The sequence below is a fragment of the Tursiops truncatus genome, chromosome 1 (assembly GCF_011762595.2).
Source record: "Tursiops truncatus isolate mTurTru1 chromosome 1, mTurTru1.mat.Y, whole genome shotgun sequence".
NCBI classification, from domain to species: Eukaryota; Metazoa; Chordata; class Mammalia; order Artiodactyla; family Delphinidae; genus Tursiops; species Tursiops truncatus.
In genome coordinates, this window is record NC_047034.1 from 126,827,775 (window position 1) to 126,845,053 (window position 17,279).

General features: G+C 40.6%; 1 protein-coding gene across 9 annotated transcripts in view; it reads right to left on the bottom strand.

Moving 5' to 3' along the window:
• SGIP1 (SH3GL interacting endocytic adaptor 1) overlaps positions 1-16,505 on the bottom strand; it is a 211,781-nt gene extending 195,276 nt beyond the window's left edge. For 2 of the 9 annotated variants that reach the window (XM_073788675.1, XM_073788688.1), the window contains exon 1: positions 15,144-15,516. In XM_073788675.1, coding sequence (XP_073644776.1) covers positions 15,144-15,153 — 10 coding nt within the window. In that variant the 5' untranslated portion in view covers positions 15,154-15,516. Of the gene's footprint in view, positions 1-15,143; positions 15,517-16,138 lie in introns of those variants that run through there. The other 7 variants (XM_073788667.1, XM_073788674.1, XM_073788682.1 and 4 more) reach the window with 5 other exon arrangements.
• Positions 16,506-17,279: the final 774 nt, after the last annotated feature.

A 17,279-nucleotide genomic window follows, 5' to 3' on the forward strand; every position in this document is an offset into this window, starting at 1 on the left:
GATTTATGTCATAGAGTGTTCTGCTTATGTTTTCCTCTAAGAGTTTGATAGTGTCTGGCCTTTCATTTAGGTCTTTAATCTATTTGGAGTTTATTGTTGTGTAGAGTGTTAGGGAGTGTTCTAATTTCATTCTTTTACATGCAGCTGTACCGTTTTCCCAGCACCACTTATTGAAGAGGCTCTCTTTTCTCCACTGTATATGCTTGCCTCCTTTGTCAAAGATAAAGTGACCATATGTGCGTGGGTTTATCTCTGGGCTTTCTATCCATTAATCTGTTAGTTCTATTAATCTATATTTCTGTTTTTGTGCTAGTACCATACTGTCAATTACTGTAGCTTTTAGTATAGTCTGAAGTCCAGGAGCCTGATTCCTCCAGCACTGTTGTTTTTTCTCAAGAATGCTTTGGCTATTTGGGGTCTTTTATGTTTCCATACAAATTGTGAAATATTTTGTTCTAGTTCTGTGAAAAATGCCAGTGGTAGTTTGGTAGGGATTGCATTGAATCTGTAGATTGCTTTGGGTAGTAGGGTCATTTTCACAATGTTGATTCTTCCAATCCAAGAACATGGTATATCTCTCCATCTATTTGTATCATCTTTAATTTCTTTCATCAGTGTCTTATAATTTTCTGCATACAGATCTTTTGTCTCCTTAGGTAGGTTTATTCCTAGGTATTTTATTCTCTTTGTTGCAATGGTAGATGGGAGTGTTTTCTTAATTTCACTTTCAGATTTTTCATCATTAGTTTATAGTAATGCAAGAGATTTCTGTGCATTAAATTTGTATCCTGCTACTTTACCAAATTCATTGATTAGCTCTAGTAGTTTTCTGGTAGCATCTTTAGGATTCTCTATGTATAGTATCATGTCATCTGCAAATAGTGACCGCTTTACTTCTTCTTTTCTGATTTGGATTCCTTTTATTTCTTTTTCTTCTCTGATTGCTGTGGCTAAAACTTCCAAAACTATGTTGAATAACAGTGATGAGAGTGGGCAACCTTGTCTTATTCCTGATCTTAGTGGAAATGGTTTAATTTTTTACCATTGAGAACGATGTTGGCTGTGGGTTTGTCATATATGGTCTTTATTGTGTTGAGGTAAGCTCCCTCTATGCTTACTTTCTGGAGGGGTTTTATCATAACTGGGTGTTGAATTTTGTCAAAAGCTTTCTCTGAATCTATTGAGATGATCATATGGTTTTTCTCCTTCAGTTTGTTAATATGGTGTATCACATTGATTGATTTGTGTATATTGAAGAATCCTGTATTCTTGGGATAAACCCCACTTGATCATGGTGTATGATCCTTTTAATGTGCTGTTGGCTTCTGTTTGCTCATATTTTGTTAAGGATTTTTGCGTCTATATTCATCAGTGTTATTGGTCTGTAGTTTTCTTTTTTTCTGACATCTTTGTCTGCTTTTGGTATCAGGGTGATGGTGGCCTCAAAGAATGGGTTTGGGAGTGTTCTTCCCTCTGCTGTATTTTGGAAGAGTTTGAGAAGGATAGCTGTTAGCTCTTCTCTAAATGTTTGATAGAATTCACCTGTGAAGCCATCTGGTCCTGGGGTTTTGTTTGTTGGAAGAGTTTTAATCACAGTTTCAATTTCCGTGCTTGTGATTGGTCTGTCCATATTTTCTATTTCTTCCTGGTTCAGTCTCGGAAGGTTGTGCATTTCTAAGAATTTGTCTATTTCTTCCAGGTTGTCCATTTTATTGGCATATAGTTGCTTGTAGTAATCTCTCATGATCCTTTGTATTTCTGCCATGTCAGTTATTACTCCCCTGTTTTCATTTCTCATTCTATTGATTTGAGTCTTCTCCCTTTTTTTTCTTGATGAGTCTGGCTAATGGTTTATCAATTTTGTTTATCTTCTCAAAGAAGCAGCTTTTAGTTTTATTGATCTTTGCTATCGTTTCCTTCATTTCTTTTTCATTTATTTCTGATCTGAGCTTGATGATATCTTTTTTTCTGCTGATTTTGGGGGTTTTTTGTTCTTCTTTCTCTAATTGCTTTAGGTGTAAGGTTAGGTTGTTTATTTGAGATCTTTCTTGTTTCTTAAGTTAGGATTGTATTGCTATAAACTTCCCTCTTAGAACTGCTTTTGCTGCATCCCACCGACAGCTAACATTTCTTGATGGAGCATTTACTCTGTACCAAATGTTTTTTAAGTATATTATATATGACATATATTAGAATAAAATAATAATAACTATATTAAACTCATTTAATCCTTATAGTAACCTTTTCATTGGGGATTATTTCATATAGAAGAAGGAACTGAGGCACAGAGGGGTTAAATAACTTGCCTAAGCTAGCATAGTTGGCAAAGGTAGAGAGATCAGGATTTGAGTCTGGGAAGTTTATCTCCAGTTCCCCTGTGCTTAACAAATATACAGGCTGCTTAGGATAGTGGTTACAATCTAATGTAAACTGGAAAAGTCATGTGTATGAATGTACACACAAATATGTGTAAATATGAACATATTTATAATGATAAAATTGGGTTCTTTGACATAAATATATATTTTGAACATAAAGCTATTAAGAGCTACCATGTATTCCGTGCTTACTTAATGCGCCAGGTAAGTTCCAAGTGCAGTCTGTACATTATCTTATTTTATTTCCCCACCGTCTTGTGGTAGGTGTTATGTCAACTCACTTTACTGATAAGATTGCTGAGGTTTAAAGAGTTTCAGATTGTCCGTTCCCAAAACCCATATTCTACACTCAACAAGTTGTAACTGTGTTTGGTTATTTTATTGACATAACAATGAGATTACTGGTGATTTCAATTTCTTCTTCACATCTTCTTTGTATCTTTTAAGTTTTCTACAATGAAACCTAGTCTTCCTTAAAATGAGAGGAACACAATTAAAAGAGTCAGGAGGAATGTGTGAGATACTAGATTAACTGCATGCTCCTGGAACCAGAGTGTGGCTTTTGGCCTGAGTGAGCCTACACAGCAGACGGGTGCTTTGGGGAGAGCAGAGAGAACACAGTCCCCCGGGGTACTGCCTGGCATCCAGAAACCATGCTGGAACCTTCTATGTGCCCAACAGAGTAAATTGAGTAAGTCTTTCCTATGGAGCAAATATTCTTCTAAATGTTTTATGTATATTAACTCATTTAATTCTCATGATAGCCATAGACTGGGTGGCTTGAATATCCTCCAAAGAGTCTGTTATCCCTCGACAGGATTCATTCATTCACTTGATATTTACTTAGCACTTATACAGGCCACACAGTGATAATACAAAAATGAGTAAGACATGGTTCTGGCTCTAGCCGAGTCCTTGGGTCTTTGGGGGAGACACAAACAAAGTAGGTGTAAGAACAAAAAATAGCAGCTAATATTTATTGAGAGCTTAACATTTTGCCTCAAGACTGCAACATCAGCCCCACCTAAGTTTCTAGTCTGCCAGTCTGTTCTGTGGACTTTGGACTTGCCAGTCCTCACAATCAAGTGACCCATTTCCTTAAAAATCTCTCTCTCTCTCCCTCTCTCTCTCTCTTTCTCTCTCTCTCACACCTACTGGTTCTGTATCTCCAGAGAACTCTGAGTGCAAAAGTGTACTTTCTGATTTAATCCTCAAGAACTTTATGTGATTAAATTACCCATGAGAAAGATACTGTTATTATCACTCTCATTTTCCAGATGAGAAAACAGGTTCACTAGCTTCTCAAGGTCACACACATGAGGTTTAACCTAGGTCAGCCTGACTCCAAAGCCAGGGCTCTTAAACCTTCTCCTACTTGGCCTTGGAGAGTGGGAATTGAGAATTAAGCACAAGGAAGGGAGCACCTCACCACCAACCTGGGAGACTGTAGGAAGGCTTCCTTGAAGGGGTTGCTTTTGCTTGACCTTGAATGATCAGAACAGACCGTTACCACACAGAGAAGGGGAGGGACAGCATATACAAGGGAAAGAGAAGGCAAGGCACTTCTGTTTGGCAGGGGCAGTGAGACATGAGGGCATAACATGGCCCATGTGTGAAAGTGTTGCACAGCACACGAATGCATTTGGACCTCATCTTAGAAGCATGAGGAACAATCAAAGGCAGCTGAGGAAAGTGATCTCTTTGATGGCTGTGAGGAGGATGGATTGGAAGATGGAGGCAGCAACGCCTTGTCAGGTGTGATAGCAGGGGATGAAAGAGAGAGAACAGAGTCAGGAGCTCTTCAGGAAGGATAATCAACAGCTCTTGAGGACCTACTGACACAAGGCAGGCAGGAAGGAGGAGTCAGGAACAAATCCCAACAAGGACTCTGGCTTGGTTACTTGGTAGACACAGTTCTTCGAATTTGGGGCACAAGGAGGCTAAGAGAAACTTGATGGTTTAGGTCAACAGCACAGGAGTAGGGTCCTACCTGTTACAAGGCTTACAGACCACTTCCTATTATTACTACCATAACCAGGGCTATGAGCAATTTTTCACATGTTATTTTTCAGTGACTCACTAAGGGCATTTGTAAAGGCTGGGTGCACAGCTAGACCACCAGTATTCTAGTTTTATGCATTGCATTTCAACTTACGGAAACTGCCCGTGGTAGGGAGAGAAAAGTGATATCATCTCATGTGCCAACTTCAATCAACTGGCAGAGGTAGCCTGGAATGTGATGTTGAGATAGGTGCTGAGGCCGGACAGGAAGATGACTATGATTGATTAGTGATGTCTGCCATGTTCAAGAAAGGGGCAGCATAGCACACGGACACTGAGAATAGAGGATGATAGAATATGCTAGTAACTAACAGTATGAAGAGAAGAGGGAAATCTATAAGCCTTCTCTGCAAAAGAGATGCAGCAATAATCTACTTGAAAAGCAAAATAGCAAGCAGTAATGCCTAGCCACCAAATGCTAAGAGACCCACATGTAGCAAACAAGCTGAGAGAGAGCCATCTGAGAAAGTAACTGGCATTTACATCACACCCTTTCAGATGTTTTCATATTGATGACCTCATTTGATTTTCACAATAACTCTGAGGGAGGGAACCAGAATTATTGCTACCTTACAAATGGGGAGGGTGAGGCCAAAGCAGGTCCAGAACTCACTCAAGGTCACACAGCTACTCAGGAGGTACAGCCTCTTCAGGTCCTGGTCCTTCCCTCCACATGGCCCTGACTCACCAACAGCAGATGCAGGAGCCATGGCAGCCCAGGAGGCAGCTATAAATGGCCCCATTGTATGCACATTCAGTAGAGCGACGGCCCTGGGGACACATTCACTTGTGTGTCTTTGGGCAGTCACCCAATCAGCCCCAGCACCTTTGAACGTGAAAGACACCACAGGTTCCAAGTCTTTGTCTATTCACATTTTTGGAATCATTACTAAAATAAACTTTGACTTGCCCTCTTACAGAAAGAATAAAAATCCTTGGGAAGGTTGTTTCATTTGGTTTTGGTTTCCTCAATGCAAAATGAGGTTGGACTAGATTGGTTAATCTTCCAGGGTAGCACACACCATCACACTTTTATGATAATGGTCAAGGCTTTCACGGAATGTCAGTGAACACCGAGCTGTCCTTCTCAGAGAGAAAGGGCTTTTGTTCATAGTGGGAGCCAGGCTTTCTGATAAAGTGTTTTGTAGAATGTAAGCTGTGAAAGTTTAGAGTCCACTGGCTTAGTGATATCACATGTCCCTTCCCGTCATAAAATTCGAGGAACCAGTCAGTGTCATTGAAAGGAGCCCATTGGGCTAAAACACTCCTGCATTAGGTAGCCTTCTTCAGGATGGTGGCTGTTCTAAAGGCTCATGACCTGATAATAAAATTAACTTGCTTAGTTTTGAAGAAGGCTCTTGAAATACCGTGTCAAATTTAGACAATCTGCTGTTGGCTTGTCAGCCAGAGACCCAGGCCAAACAATTTCAGATTTGAGCAGGATGTTCCAATCACAGCATTAAACAAACAAAGAACACTTGACTAGGATTCAAGTTTGGCTAATAGATGCTGGCTCTGCCTTTTGGTAGGGTGGTCACCTTGAACAAGTCACTTAACATCACTGACCCCTGGTTGCCTCCTGTTTGAAATGAAGATAGTAATGCCTATTCCTACCACACAGAGATAGTGTAGAATAAAATATGTACAGAGTATGTGATAATATATACTAGACGCTGAGTTTCTGAGGATGGCAACTACAGCTGCCCCTTTTTGCTATCATATTCACTGGGCCTAGAATTGCACATAGGACTAAGGAAAAAGTTCCAGATATACCTGTTAAATGAATGAAACATTTTGGAAACTTTGAAGTATGTTCAAGTGCCACATAATTTTAGGACAATGTCCTAAGTTAGATAGGACATGTTAGATAACATGTTAGGTAACATCTTCCTTATACTGTTTGTAAAGATATGAGACATGGGTCACTCTGGGCCTTTTAAAAAAATCCTAAAATACTAGCCCTGGTACATAATAGAAATGTATATGAACCAAATAAAAATAAAAGCCTCTGATACATAGTCAAAATATTTGTGAATTGATGTGAATTGATTGTGAATTCTGATTCTGATATCACCTTATCATGAAGCTCTATCTTTTGTGTGGAAATGTTCGAGACTAGAATTGTAGCTGAACTCTCAGCTCTAACTTTGGGCTTGAAACCATAAGCCCAGGCAAGAGCATGATATGCAACCACTTCCTGAAATACAGGGGAAGAATGGGTCTGAGAGGAACCATCAAAAGACAGTCACAGAACTAGGATCAGAATACCAGGCTTCTGAATGCCCACCTGTTGCTTGACACATGGATAACACAGGCCCGTGTAGAGTGACTTCTGCAAAAGGAAACTGGCTTTCCTACCATTGGAAAGGATCCAGCGATTCCACTCCTGGGTATTTGTCTGAAGAAAACAAAAACACTAATTCCAAAAGATACATGCATCCCAATGTTCGTCACAGCATTATTTACAATAGTCAAAGATATGGAAGCAACCTAAGTGTCCCTCAGCAGATGAATGGATAAAGAAGACATGATAATATGTTTATATATGTATGTATATATATATATATGTGTGTGTGTGTGTGTACATATATATATATATATATATGTACACACACACACACACACACACACGCACACATGCAATGGAATATTACTCAGCCATAAAAGAGGATGAAATCTTGCCATTTGCAACAACATGGATGGACTTGGAGGGTACTGTGCTAAGTGGAATAAGTCAGACAGAGAAAGACAAATATTGTTTGTTTTCACTTATATGTGGAATCTAAAAAACAAAACTAATAACCAAATATAAGAAAACAGACTCACAGATAGTGGTTGCCAGAGGGAAGGGTTGTGGGGGTATTGGTGATATAGGTGAAGGTACAAACTACCAATTATACAATATAAATAATAGGAATGTAATGTACAACACAGAGAATATAGTCAATAATATTACAATAACTTTGTATGGTGAGTAATCTATAAAAATATTGAATCACCACGTTGTACACCAGAAACTAATATGATATTGTAAATCAACTATATTTCAACCAAAAAAAAGAAAAAAAAAAGAAAGGGGGCTTCCCTGGTTGTGCAGTGGTTAAGAATCCGCCTGCCAGTGCATGGCACACGGGTTCGATCCCTGGTCCGGGAAGATCCCACATGCCGCGGAGCACCTAAGCCCGTGTGCCACAACTACTGAGCCTGCTCTCTAGAGCCCGCGAGCCACAGCTACTGAAGCCCGCACGCCTAGAGCCTGTGCCCCACAACAAGAGAAGCCACCTCAATGAGAAGCCTGCGCACCACAACAAAGAGTAGCCCCCGCTCGCCACAACTAGAGAAAGCCATGCACAGCAACAAAGAACCAAAGCAGCCAAAAGTAAATAAGTAAAATAAATAAATTTTTTAAAAAAGAGAGAGAGAAAGGGGCTCATAGGTGCCTATTTGCTCTTACCTCTCTGAGTACCTCTCTTGAACATTCCCCCGACCTTTGCTCCAGACCCACGGGCCTCCTTGCTGTTCCGCCCACATTCTGAGCCTTTCACTGGCTCTTCCCCCTGCTTCTTTAGACTGCTCCTCCAGGTAATTACTTGGCTGCTCACTCCCTTCACTCCCTCAAGTCTTTGCTCAAATGTCTTCTCAGCGAGGCTTTCCATCAACACCCTATTTAATAACTGCAACCCCATCTGCCCCGATCCTTCCACTACTTCCTCTATCCCCTTTCTCCACTCGTCTCTTCTCCAAAGCCCTTACCCCCATCCAATGTACTCTGCATTTTATTTTATTTTTTCATGCCTCTCTTGCACCAAACAGGAAGCTCCGTGCAGGCAGGAATCTGTTTTATTCACTATTGAGCCTCTAGCACCTAGAACCATGCCTAACACCTAGTATTCATTCAATATACAATTTTTAATGGACACATAAATAGCTCTATGCTAAAAGCTATATAAGAGGGTTGCATAGATGCACTTTTGTCTTCTAGCACAGCAAAGATGCAAGACAAACTTGTAGCATAAGTGCAAAAGGACAGCAGAGGAAGAATAAACCAATAAAAGCAGAGAGTAATATATTTGAATCGTTTTTTGTGTCAGCAAAGGTATGTTCTGAGGTAGGATGAAGAGGAGTCAATCATTAGAATTTAAACCTTGGAGGGAGTGAATATGTGGAATCCAAATCATTCAGCAAATGCCAGAGACTCTTAGAGCTGGAAGTTCTAGAGGGATGACAGATCAATGCTCGTATTTTGTTTGCAAGGAAACAGAACCCCGGGAAGGTAAAGTAATCCTCTCAAGACACACAGCCAAGAAGTTACAACACTTAGTCTCAAACCTAAGTCTGACTTCTGGGTCCATGCTCTTTCACCCCAAAAAATCCAGTCTGCACAAATTCAGAGAACATATTGAGTTTCTAAGATTCATAGATTCTCCTATCAAGAATAATTTGGCATCTGAAAAACCTCACATACCAACACATTGCCACTGCATGCACAAATACATTGTACAATGGTACACTAGTTTACATACATTAATTTATTTAAAAACACTTTCCCAAATTCCAAGTCAAACTTTCTAGCTCTATAATCTATTATTTTCAGATCTGGTCATAAACCAGAGAAAAGGAAAGAGAGCCCCGGAATGAAAAGGAGGAATGGAAGAATGAGAAAAATGGAGAAAGGAAGGCAGAAATACAAGGAAAGCAGAAGGAAGAGAAAAAAAAATATGTACAGGATATTGACAACAATGCCTCTGGGAATGTCTTTGAATAGCTCTGCTATAACTTGTCTTTTTCCAGTATGAAATCATTTCCTTGGAGCTAATCACCAAAACAATTTAAGCTCGAGTACATATTTTCAAATGGACTATTTCTTTTCTTTTGCTTCTCAAAAGGTATTATCTGTATCTTACAATTAGTACTCCATAACACATATCTTTTCCCTAGTTATCTCATGTTTATGGATTTTGTTTCTCCAGCAAGAACATAAATTTGAGCAATTTATTTTTCTTATATCCACCATAATGCCCCAAATAATACCTTATAATGTAAACTATGAAGTCATCAGAGTCATTTATATCAGGTTTTACTCACTTAGTCAATAAACAAACATCTAAGCATCCACTCTGCATTAAGAGCTAAGGATACAGAGGGGAGATGACAGACCAGATTCCTGCCCTCATGGAGCTTACCTCTGAGTGAGAGATTTAGCCGATACACCATTAAACAACCATGAATAATAAATACAGCTCTCAGGAGAGAGAGGACACTGAGATGGACTCAGGGCCCAGGGTGTGTGTCTGGGAGCTTGGGATGACAAGGATGGTAGGGAAGGCCTCCTGATGAGGTGGCAGTATTGCTGGAATCACAAGAGAATCAGTTTACTCCATGAGCTGGCAAAAGAGTGTTCTAGGCAGGGCAAAAGCCCTGAGACAGGAAATTATTCGTTCTAGACACTCTGAGACAGGCAGCAAGGCTGTCGGTGTTAAGTGCCACGTGAGATGAGCTTGAAGAAGCACAGAAGGCCAGAGCGTGCCGGCTCCTGTATGCTCTAGATTTTAAGAGAAATGAGAAGGTATTGAAGTTTTTTTAAATAAGGAAGCAACATGATAGAAAATATTAAATAGAGATACTGAATATCTTTCTAACACCCTGCAGGTACAATTAAATGGCATACATGTTCCAAGAATGGAGATTCATTCCTCCCCAAGTCTACACCTCCTTCCCCAAAGCTCTTCCGCTGGTGAGCAAGCCATCCTAAGCCCATAGAAATATTAGGTAGTCAGTGCACAAACCCATTAGATCCAATACCTCTGCCCCACACCCTACTTTCTCCTCAAAGGAATCCTGCACTTAGCATGCTCCCTAATTCCCTTCTACCTATGATCTCTTCTCCAGTTAATTTCTCCTCAGAGACTTTTGTAGACGCGTGAGCTCACATCCATTATAATCCCTTAACTTTTTCAACTCCTTTACAATTATCTTTCTCTCTTTCTTAATTCCATTTGTGAGTTTCCATAAAGTGGTCACAATTAAGCAGCATTAGATATGATAAAACTGAATTGCAAATAGGTAAGCCACAAGTATGGACGTAAAATTGAACATAATTGAAAAATCCAGTGTTGAGTCTCTAAAACTTCTAAAAATACTTAAAAAAAAAAAACCTTCAAAATTTCTCTCCATCTCCTCATTGTCCTCTAAGTAAACCTTCTTCCCCTCAAGTAGCAACATTAGAAATTGAAAATACATTTAATGCCATTGTTCTCTTTTGGCTAACTACTATAGTAACTGTCATGTTCTTTATACATTTCACGGCAAATATTTAGTTTCAGGTAGATAACAGGTTAACAGCCTTTGATGGATTACTGAAAGAATGCAACCATCATTTATATCATCATTTCTACAGGAAAACTTGTTTCAAGTGATCAGATCCCAAACAAACCCAGGAACATAAAAATTGAGTTGCTGACTTCCTGCAACTTGTTTATTTGAAACATGGATAGTGTATGTGCCAAATCCAACAGAAAGAATCATCCACAGTCTTCTAGCATGGTTTATCTAAGTTAATTTTTTTAAAAAAGACTACATGTTCTTTTTAGAGATTTAAAGTTGGCCTTGGGAATTGGATGGGAATTTATACATAACAGGAGGCTGTTTCCAGCCCTGAGCCCCTTAGGAAGGAGAGAAATTACATAAGGGATGGAATATATATTATAATCTCATAGGCATGCTTAAGATTTTCCAAAATATCATCACCATTTCTGGGAAGGGAACTGGTAGAAGAGTGAGAAGCATTCGCTTTAAAACTTCTTAGCTAACTAGAAAATGAACAGTTCCAGCTTCAAAATGCTTCGTTCCTTTTTGATTACAGCAAAGAAATTTCCAAATAAATAAACTTCGTTTCTAGATAGGGGAAAGAAAAGCCTTTACTGTTACAAGGTTCACTGCCACAACAGAAGATCAGTTAATCTAGAATTGTTTAAATTTTTCTAAATATTGATTTTGGAGGTAAAAGGTATTAACAAGGAATTGAGAGGTATGATTCTGTGAGTACTCACATTTAAAAGAGAGACAGATGCAACCAAAGAAACTTAAGGCCTAGCTTTCAATCAGGTTAATATACCCACCTCGATACAAAGTAAAAAGAAAAAGTTCATATTTAAAACGTTATGAGGGATCAAAAATAGGAGCTTTCTTGTTAAATGAACTTGGGTCCGAAATCCACCCTCCCATTTTTCTGCCTCAATGTATTAGTTTTTATTTTTACAATTTAGAAAAAGTACTGCAGAAGCATTCAATGCAGAATACATTTACTTGCAGGTTATTGTGAATAGTAAAAATAATAAAATTAATTAAATTACTCTGCACATTGCAATTAAACCCTTAAAATATGCTTGTTAACTTCAAAAATTATTTATAGGCTGAAACTACTGGCTGCCCCTAAACTCTTCTTTCCAGTAAAACACCTAAGAGCCTGAATAGGGAACTGAAAACACGAGCACTTCTAGTCCAGTTCCTCCACACAAGGGAAAATTTCCCAGACTGCCTTACAAATTAATAAATGTCCCTGGAAACCCTGACTTAGTTTCACTTATCTTAAAAAAAAGTAGCTAAAAGGTCATTTTCAAACTTTAATAGTAATAATATAGGAAAAACAACAGAATCCCTGAATAGTTGCCCTAATCACACAGACTGCACTGTAAGCTTGGCCAACATCTATGCCCTTTAGCAAATAATTCCCTCTGCTCATCCTCTTTCCTTCACAGTCATACTACATAAGGCTCCACATCACAGGGCATTCTTTAGGAAAGACCCAATACTAACCACTGCCAAAAAATAAAGAATGCAGGAATCAACAAATCGAGTCCCTTAAAATATACTTTTTAAAAGAAAAATATTTGAAAGGAGTCATGGAGCCACAAACTACCGATAACGTGCTTGAGGTCCCTGCAGAAGTACTTCACTGCCTTCTGTGATACTTGAATCACTGGGGAGGTAGTAACAGTTCTCTTCTATGGCCAGAATTTCCAATAGGCATTGAATGAATGGAGCTTATACCCTGTTCCATCAAAATGAGAACACAAAATTAAACCATAAGCCATTCTGATGAATATTTGTTTACTCTTGTTTTACACAAAGTAGAGAAGTAGCTTTGAAAAGTTGCCATGGCCATGCTTTTCCTGAGCACTGGACTAAAACACTTCAGTAAATATAGAAATATATACACACAAATGCAAATGTGGGTTCTCTCCCTTTCTAAAATACTGTATATGTGTGGATGACATATGCGTGTGCAACTCTGTGTTTGTGTGTGTGTGTGGCATATGAACTAATTGAGAAGACAGCATGTTACCTATCTGGATGTTTGGTGACACATTCTCAGAGCCCACTGACGTTTTGGCAGACGGCTGCCATGACAGGATTTCAGGGTGCTTTTTAGGGGCTTTCTTATCTTTCCAAGGCTATCATGATAGATGGAAGCCTAGCTTCCTCTAGGGAAGAGTTAAGTGGGAATGACAACTGCTATAACACACTTTCAGAGTAAGAGCAATTCAGAGGTGAAATTCTGAGATGCAGTATCAGAAATATGCATATATTGCCAAAAAGGCTGGCAACTAAGTTGGAAGGCCATTGATAGGCAAACTGATTCCTGATTAAGGTTCCCACCAGCCTTTCTAAAGTCCCTGAACCGTGAAGATAATAAGTCTTGAATAGTATTTAAGTAGGAGCTATAGGTAGATAAAAATTATTAGTTTCATTTAAATGTTTAAGCCACTGGAAACACCTATCCAATTTCTTTTGCAAGGATCTGATGGATGGCCACCGCACCCCTAGTGTCACCTTTAATTCATAACAGTGCTCAGATAGCATCCTTCATTAGATAAATTTGGTCAACGCAGAGCAATAGTGTTAATTCAGCTCCAACACATGTCTTTGTTACAGTTCTCATTTCAGTGTAGGCAGCTCAGATAAGCTTATCACAGGGCTTCGAACTGACATTCTGTGGTGGCACAATAGACAATATTACCAAGAGAATCATTAATAAGCATCAAAAAATATTACTTCCTTCAAAGATACTTTAAGTCCATAGTTTATAAGGCAAGAAGTAAAAGGAAAGCTCTTCCACTTCCCCGTGTAAGATCAAAATCTAATCAGAACGTGTGCAGATTTATTCTCAAGAAATACTACGTGAAATTTAGCTGGAGAAACCTAGTACCTCTATAGACACAAATTTTTTCTGAAGAGGGTAATCCACGTGAGCTTCTAATTGAAAAGTTCATCAGTAGTGCTCTTTCTTGTTTGTTTTGCCTTGTTACTCAAAGGTTAAATCCATTTTGGATTTCATTTTGAATTAATGAAAATGATTTAATCTTAGAGCATTAGTAATCTCACTTTATTTAGGCCTATATTTAAAAAACTAGCTTGAGAGCCCTTTGCAAACAAGACCAGTCTCCACAGCAAAATGATACCCAATCTCTCTTTTCAGGCTATTTTCTAAAATCTGTGGGCCATGACTGTAGAATTCTTCACTCCCCAAATCACATTAACAATGTTTGACATGATGACAGAGAAAGCAAAAAGAATTCATTTCTGCCAAATAAGTACAGGCAACGCTTCTGTTTTTTGCAACCATTCTCCTCTTATTCCATTTTGGTAAATTTCTAAGGAATGTTTAAAATCTGTAAGACAGACCTTGGCTTAAGAGGTGGCCTCTCTGCCATTTTCATGGCTGATTTGAGACCCATTATGCACTCGATTCCGCATTGTGAAATCCAGGCTGGGGACAAATTTCTGCCTGTCATCTTAGGAAAGGCCAGGAGTTTTGCACCATCCTGTAGTGTGAAAACAGAAAATCAAAGCCAGGGTAGGGCTGCCTGCTTCTTTCCTAATCAGCTTGCTGCTTTTCTGAGGCACTCTTGGTTGTCACCATCTCAAGCTTAGAAGGGTAATTTAGTAGAATAAAATAGAGTTTAAACAATATCTCCCCAGGGAAAGTTCCTCCTTACACTTAAAATTGAATGCAAAAAGGTAATCAGTTAAGTAATCATTTGATGCTTGGCTAAGAACCATTGCATGGAGAACACATTTAGGAAGCACAAAATTCTTTTTTTTTTTTTTTAACCTGATAAGACCCCTAATCAGAAGCCAAGAGTCCCAGATATTTTCCTCCTATTGCTCATTCTGTTGCAGTGACAGCCCCATAAAACTATAGCTTATGGACTAAATTTGTTGCACCTCTCACCCCAACAGTATGATGTAAATTGCAGAGATAAAAATATCTTACAAGAATTTTTAAACAGTTCACCGAAAATGACAGCATGCATAACTTTGTCAATGACCTCTCCTAATGTTAATTTCAGAAGACAAGTTTCCGTTGTAAATGTTTAATCAGTGTAGTCCCAGGAACCCAGAGCAGAAAACCTTATCTTCTCTCCCAACTTCTTTGCTTTGCAAGCTCTTTGCTAGCTCTGTCTCAGCTCCTTGCAAGCACTTTAGGCAAGCTCTGTAGGTTCTGAGCTAAACAAGAAGCCCTGTGGTTTGATTCCATTAGTCTGAGCCCTGGTCCGCTGCAAGCAAACTGCAGAATTTCTGCTTGCAAATCCTGGCAACCAGGTTCTAGACCAGCCACAAACACAGACTGTACACATAATTCAACACTGTTCTGCCCAAACCTTGCCTGAAGCCAGTCAACCACAGCAGAAAGCATCCTACCTTCCATCATGGTGGCAGAATTGCATTCCTTAATTTCCAAAGAGTCTGAAAAAATACAGGAGGATACGATTCCAGGTCCCAGCTAAGTCCTCACAACGCTGCTGCTGCTGTCGAGAGATCTGCTCTGTCCGATGCTGAAGCCAAAGGAGACAAGTGTTAACCCCAAAGATAGGCCATGGATGCTTGTGGTGCTGCTTCACCTACAGGCTCCCAGGAAGATGCTGCGAGAGAAAGGGAGAGGAACAGCAAGCCGGCCAAGCTGCACCGCCTGCGCTGCCTCGGCCAATCCCTTCAGCTCTGGACCGCGTCACATGGTAGCCAGCCTGCATCTCCTGACACAATACCCCCGGAGAGCACACAGAACCTATTTCCCGTCCCCATTCCCCTCCACCCCCATCCTCTCCTCTTGTCACCAAATGCACAGCCCCTTCCCCACCTGGTGACGCACTTCCCCCGCCCCTCCTCTTCGTCTTCTTAAGCCTATTGCAGCGTCTGGGTACCCGAGATTAATTATCAGACGCTGCCACCTTAACCGGGGACGCTGGCATGAAACGAGCACCTAAGTGGCTCGCTGCGGAGGAGACTTTCTTTTCTTTTTTCTTTTCTTTCTTTTTTTTTTTTTAAGAAAAACTTCTTAATTATTCCGTGCAGCCTGAAGTCTTGGCTGTACACTTTCAAGCTCCCATTGCTATCTCCCTTTGCCCTGAAGGAATTCCAAATGTCAGTTATCTGTGGCCTCCGCACACATCTGTGACCCTCTCTCGCGCTCTCTCTCTGCCTCTCTCTCTCTCTCTCTCTCTCTCTCTCTCTCTGTCTCTCTCATTCAGGAGAGAAAAATCAATCCGGCTGACGTCACATCATAAACAATTATCCCAAAAGGATGATGCAGAAGAAATATCACCCCAGTTGCCTTCAAAAGAGCCAGAGAATTAATCGCGCATGACACGCCGAAGGGCTGGGAACTGTCATTAAAACAAAGAAACAAAAGAACCCACCCGAGTGGGGCTCTGGAATCGCACTGGCAACGCTTGAGATAATTTCTGGGGCGGGAGGCGGGAGAGAGGGGAGCAGGCGGGGAGGGAGGCCTCAGCCCGACGGAAGCCAGCTGTGCGCGCCGCTTCCTCCCACTCGGACCTGGGCCGCCGGCCGCCGACCAGACCGCGGGGCGCAGCTCCGCTCGGCGTTCGAATCCCGCCGCCGGCGCGTCCTCGGGCCCAGCGCACACGTGAGCCACCGCGCCGCCCACGGCAGTCCCTGTAGAAACCAACTTTCTTCTCAATGACACCTTTCTCGCCAAGCGCCTCTAGCATCCGTAGTCGCCGTTAAGCCCATTCGTTCATTCCTGTGGGAATCCGGCGGGAGATAAACGTGCCGGGTTCCGGCCGGAGGGGTGGGTGGAGCCCAGGGTTACGCAGCTTCCAGGGATGGGGTCGGGGCGCCGTGCTGCTATTTAAGTGGAAAGGGTTATGACACCCCAGCTGCTTGGGTTGAGACTGTCACCCGACTGGTCCCTAGGGATCCAGGAGCCGTTAAGAGGGCCCCAAGCCCCGGGGTCTGGCTGTCCTCGTTTCCTTTCAAGCAGGCTTAGCCCTCAGAGGGCCAAGGAAGGAGAGGGCAGGAGGAGTTTAGGAGGCAAGAGGAGAAAGAAAGGAGATGGGCAGGGGAGGAAAGTCCTCTCTAGAACCCTAGGCGACAACATCCGGCAACGTGACTGAAAGGCCACTACATCACAGAACAATTCTGAGCAGCGAATGAAATAATTTTAAGAAGTATGATGCATTAGACTATCAACGTTGAGTCTCTAATACTATTATTAATTATTTATAATATAAATATACCCATGAACTTTTGATATTGCCCAGCCCTTGTCATAGTCTAGTTCTTTCTATGAGAGCAACTATGAGGTATTGGTGGCTGAGAACTACTGAAGAAAATATAACTAAAGGAGCTAACTGAAGTACCATATTAACAGATGAAAAAAATTCAGTTCCTTAGCAACTTAGAAGTTTTGAAAAACTCATTGTTCTCCCTAAGGACACATACTTCAATGGCCTTGAAATTTCAAAATGAAACTCTCCAGGGAGATACATGCTTGTGCCTTATTCTGTATAGCTATGAGGTAGTTGAATTTTAAAA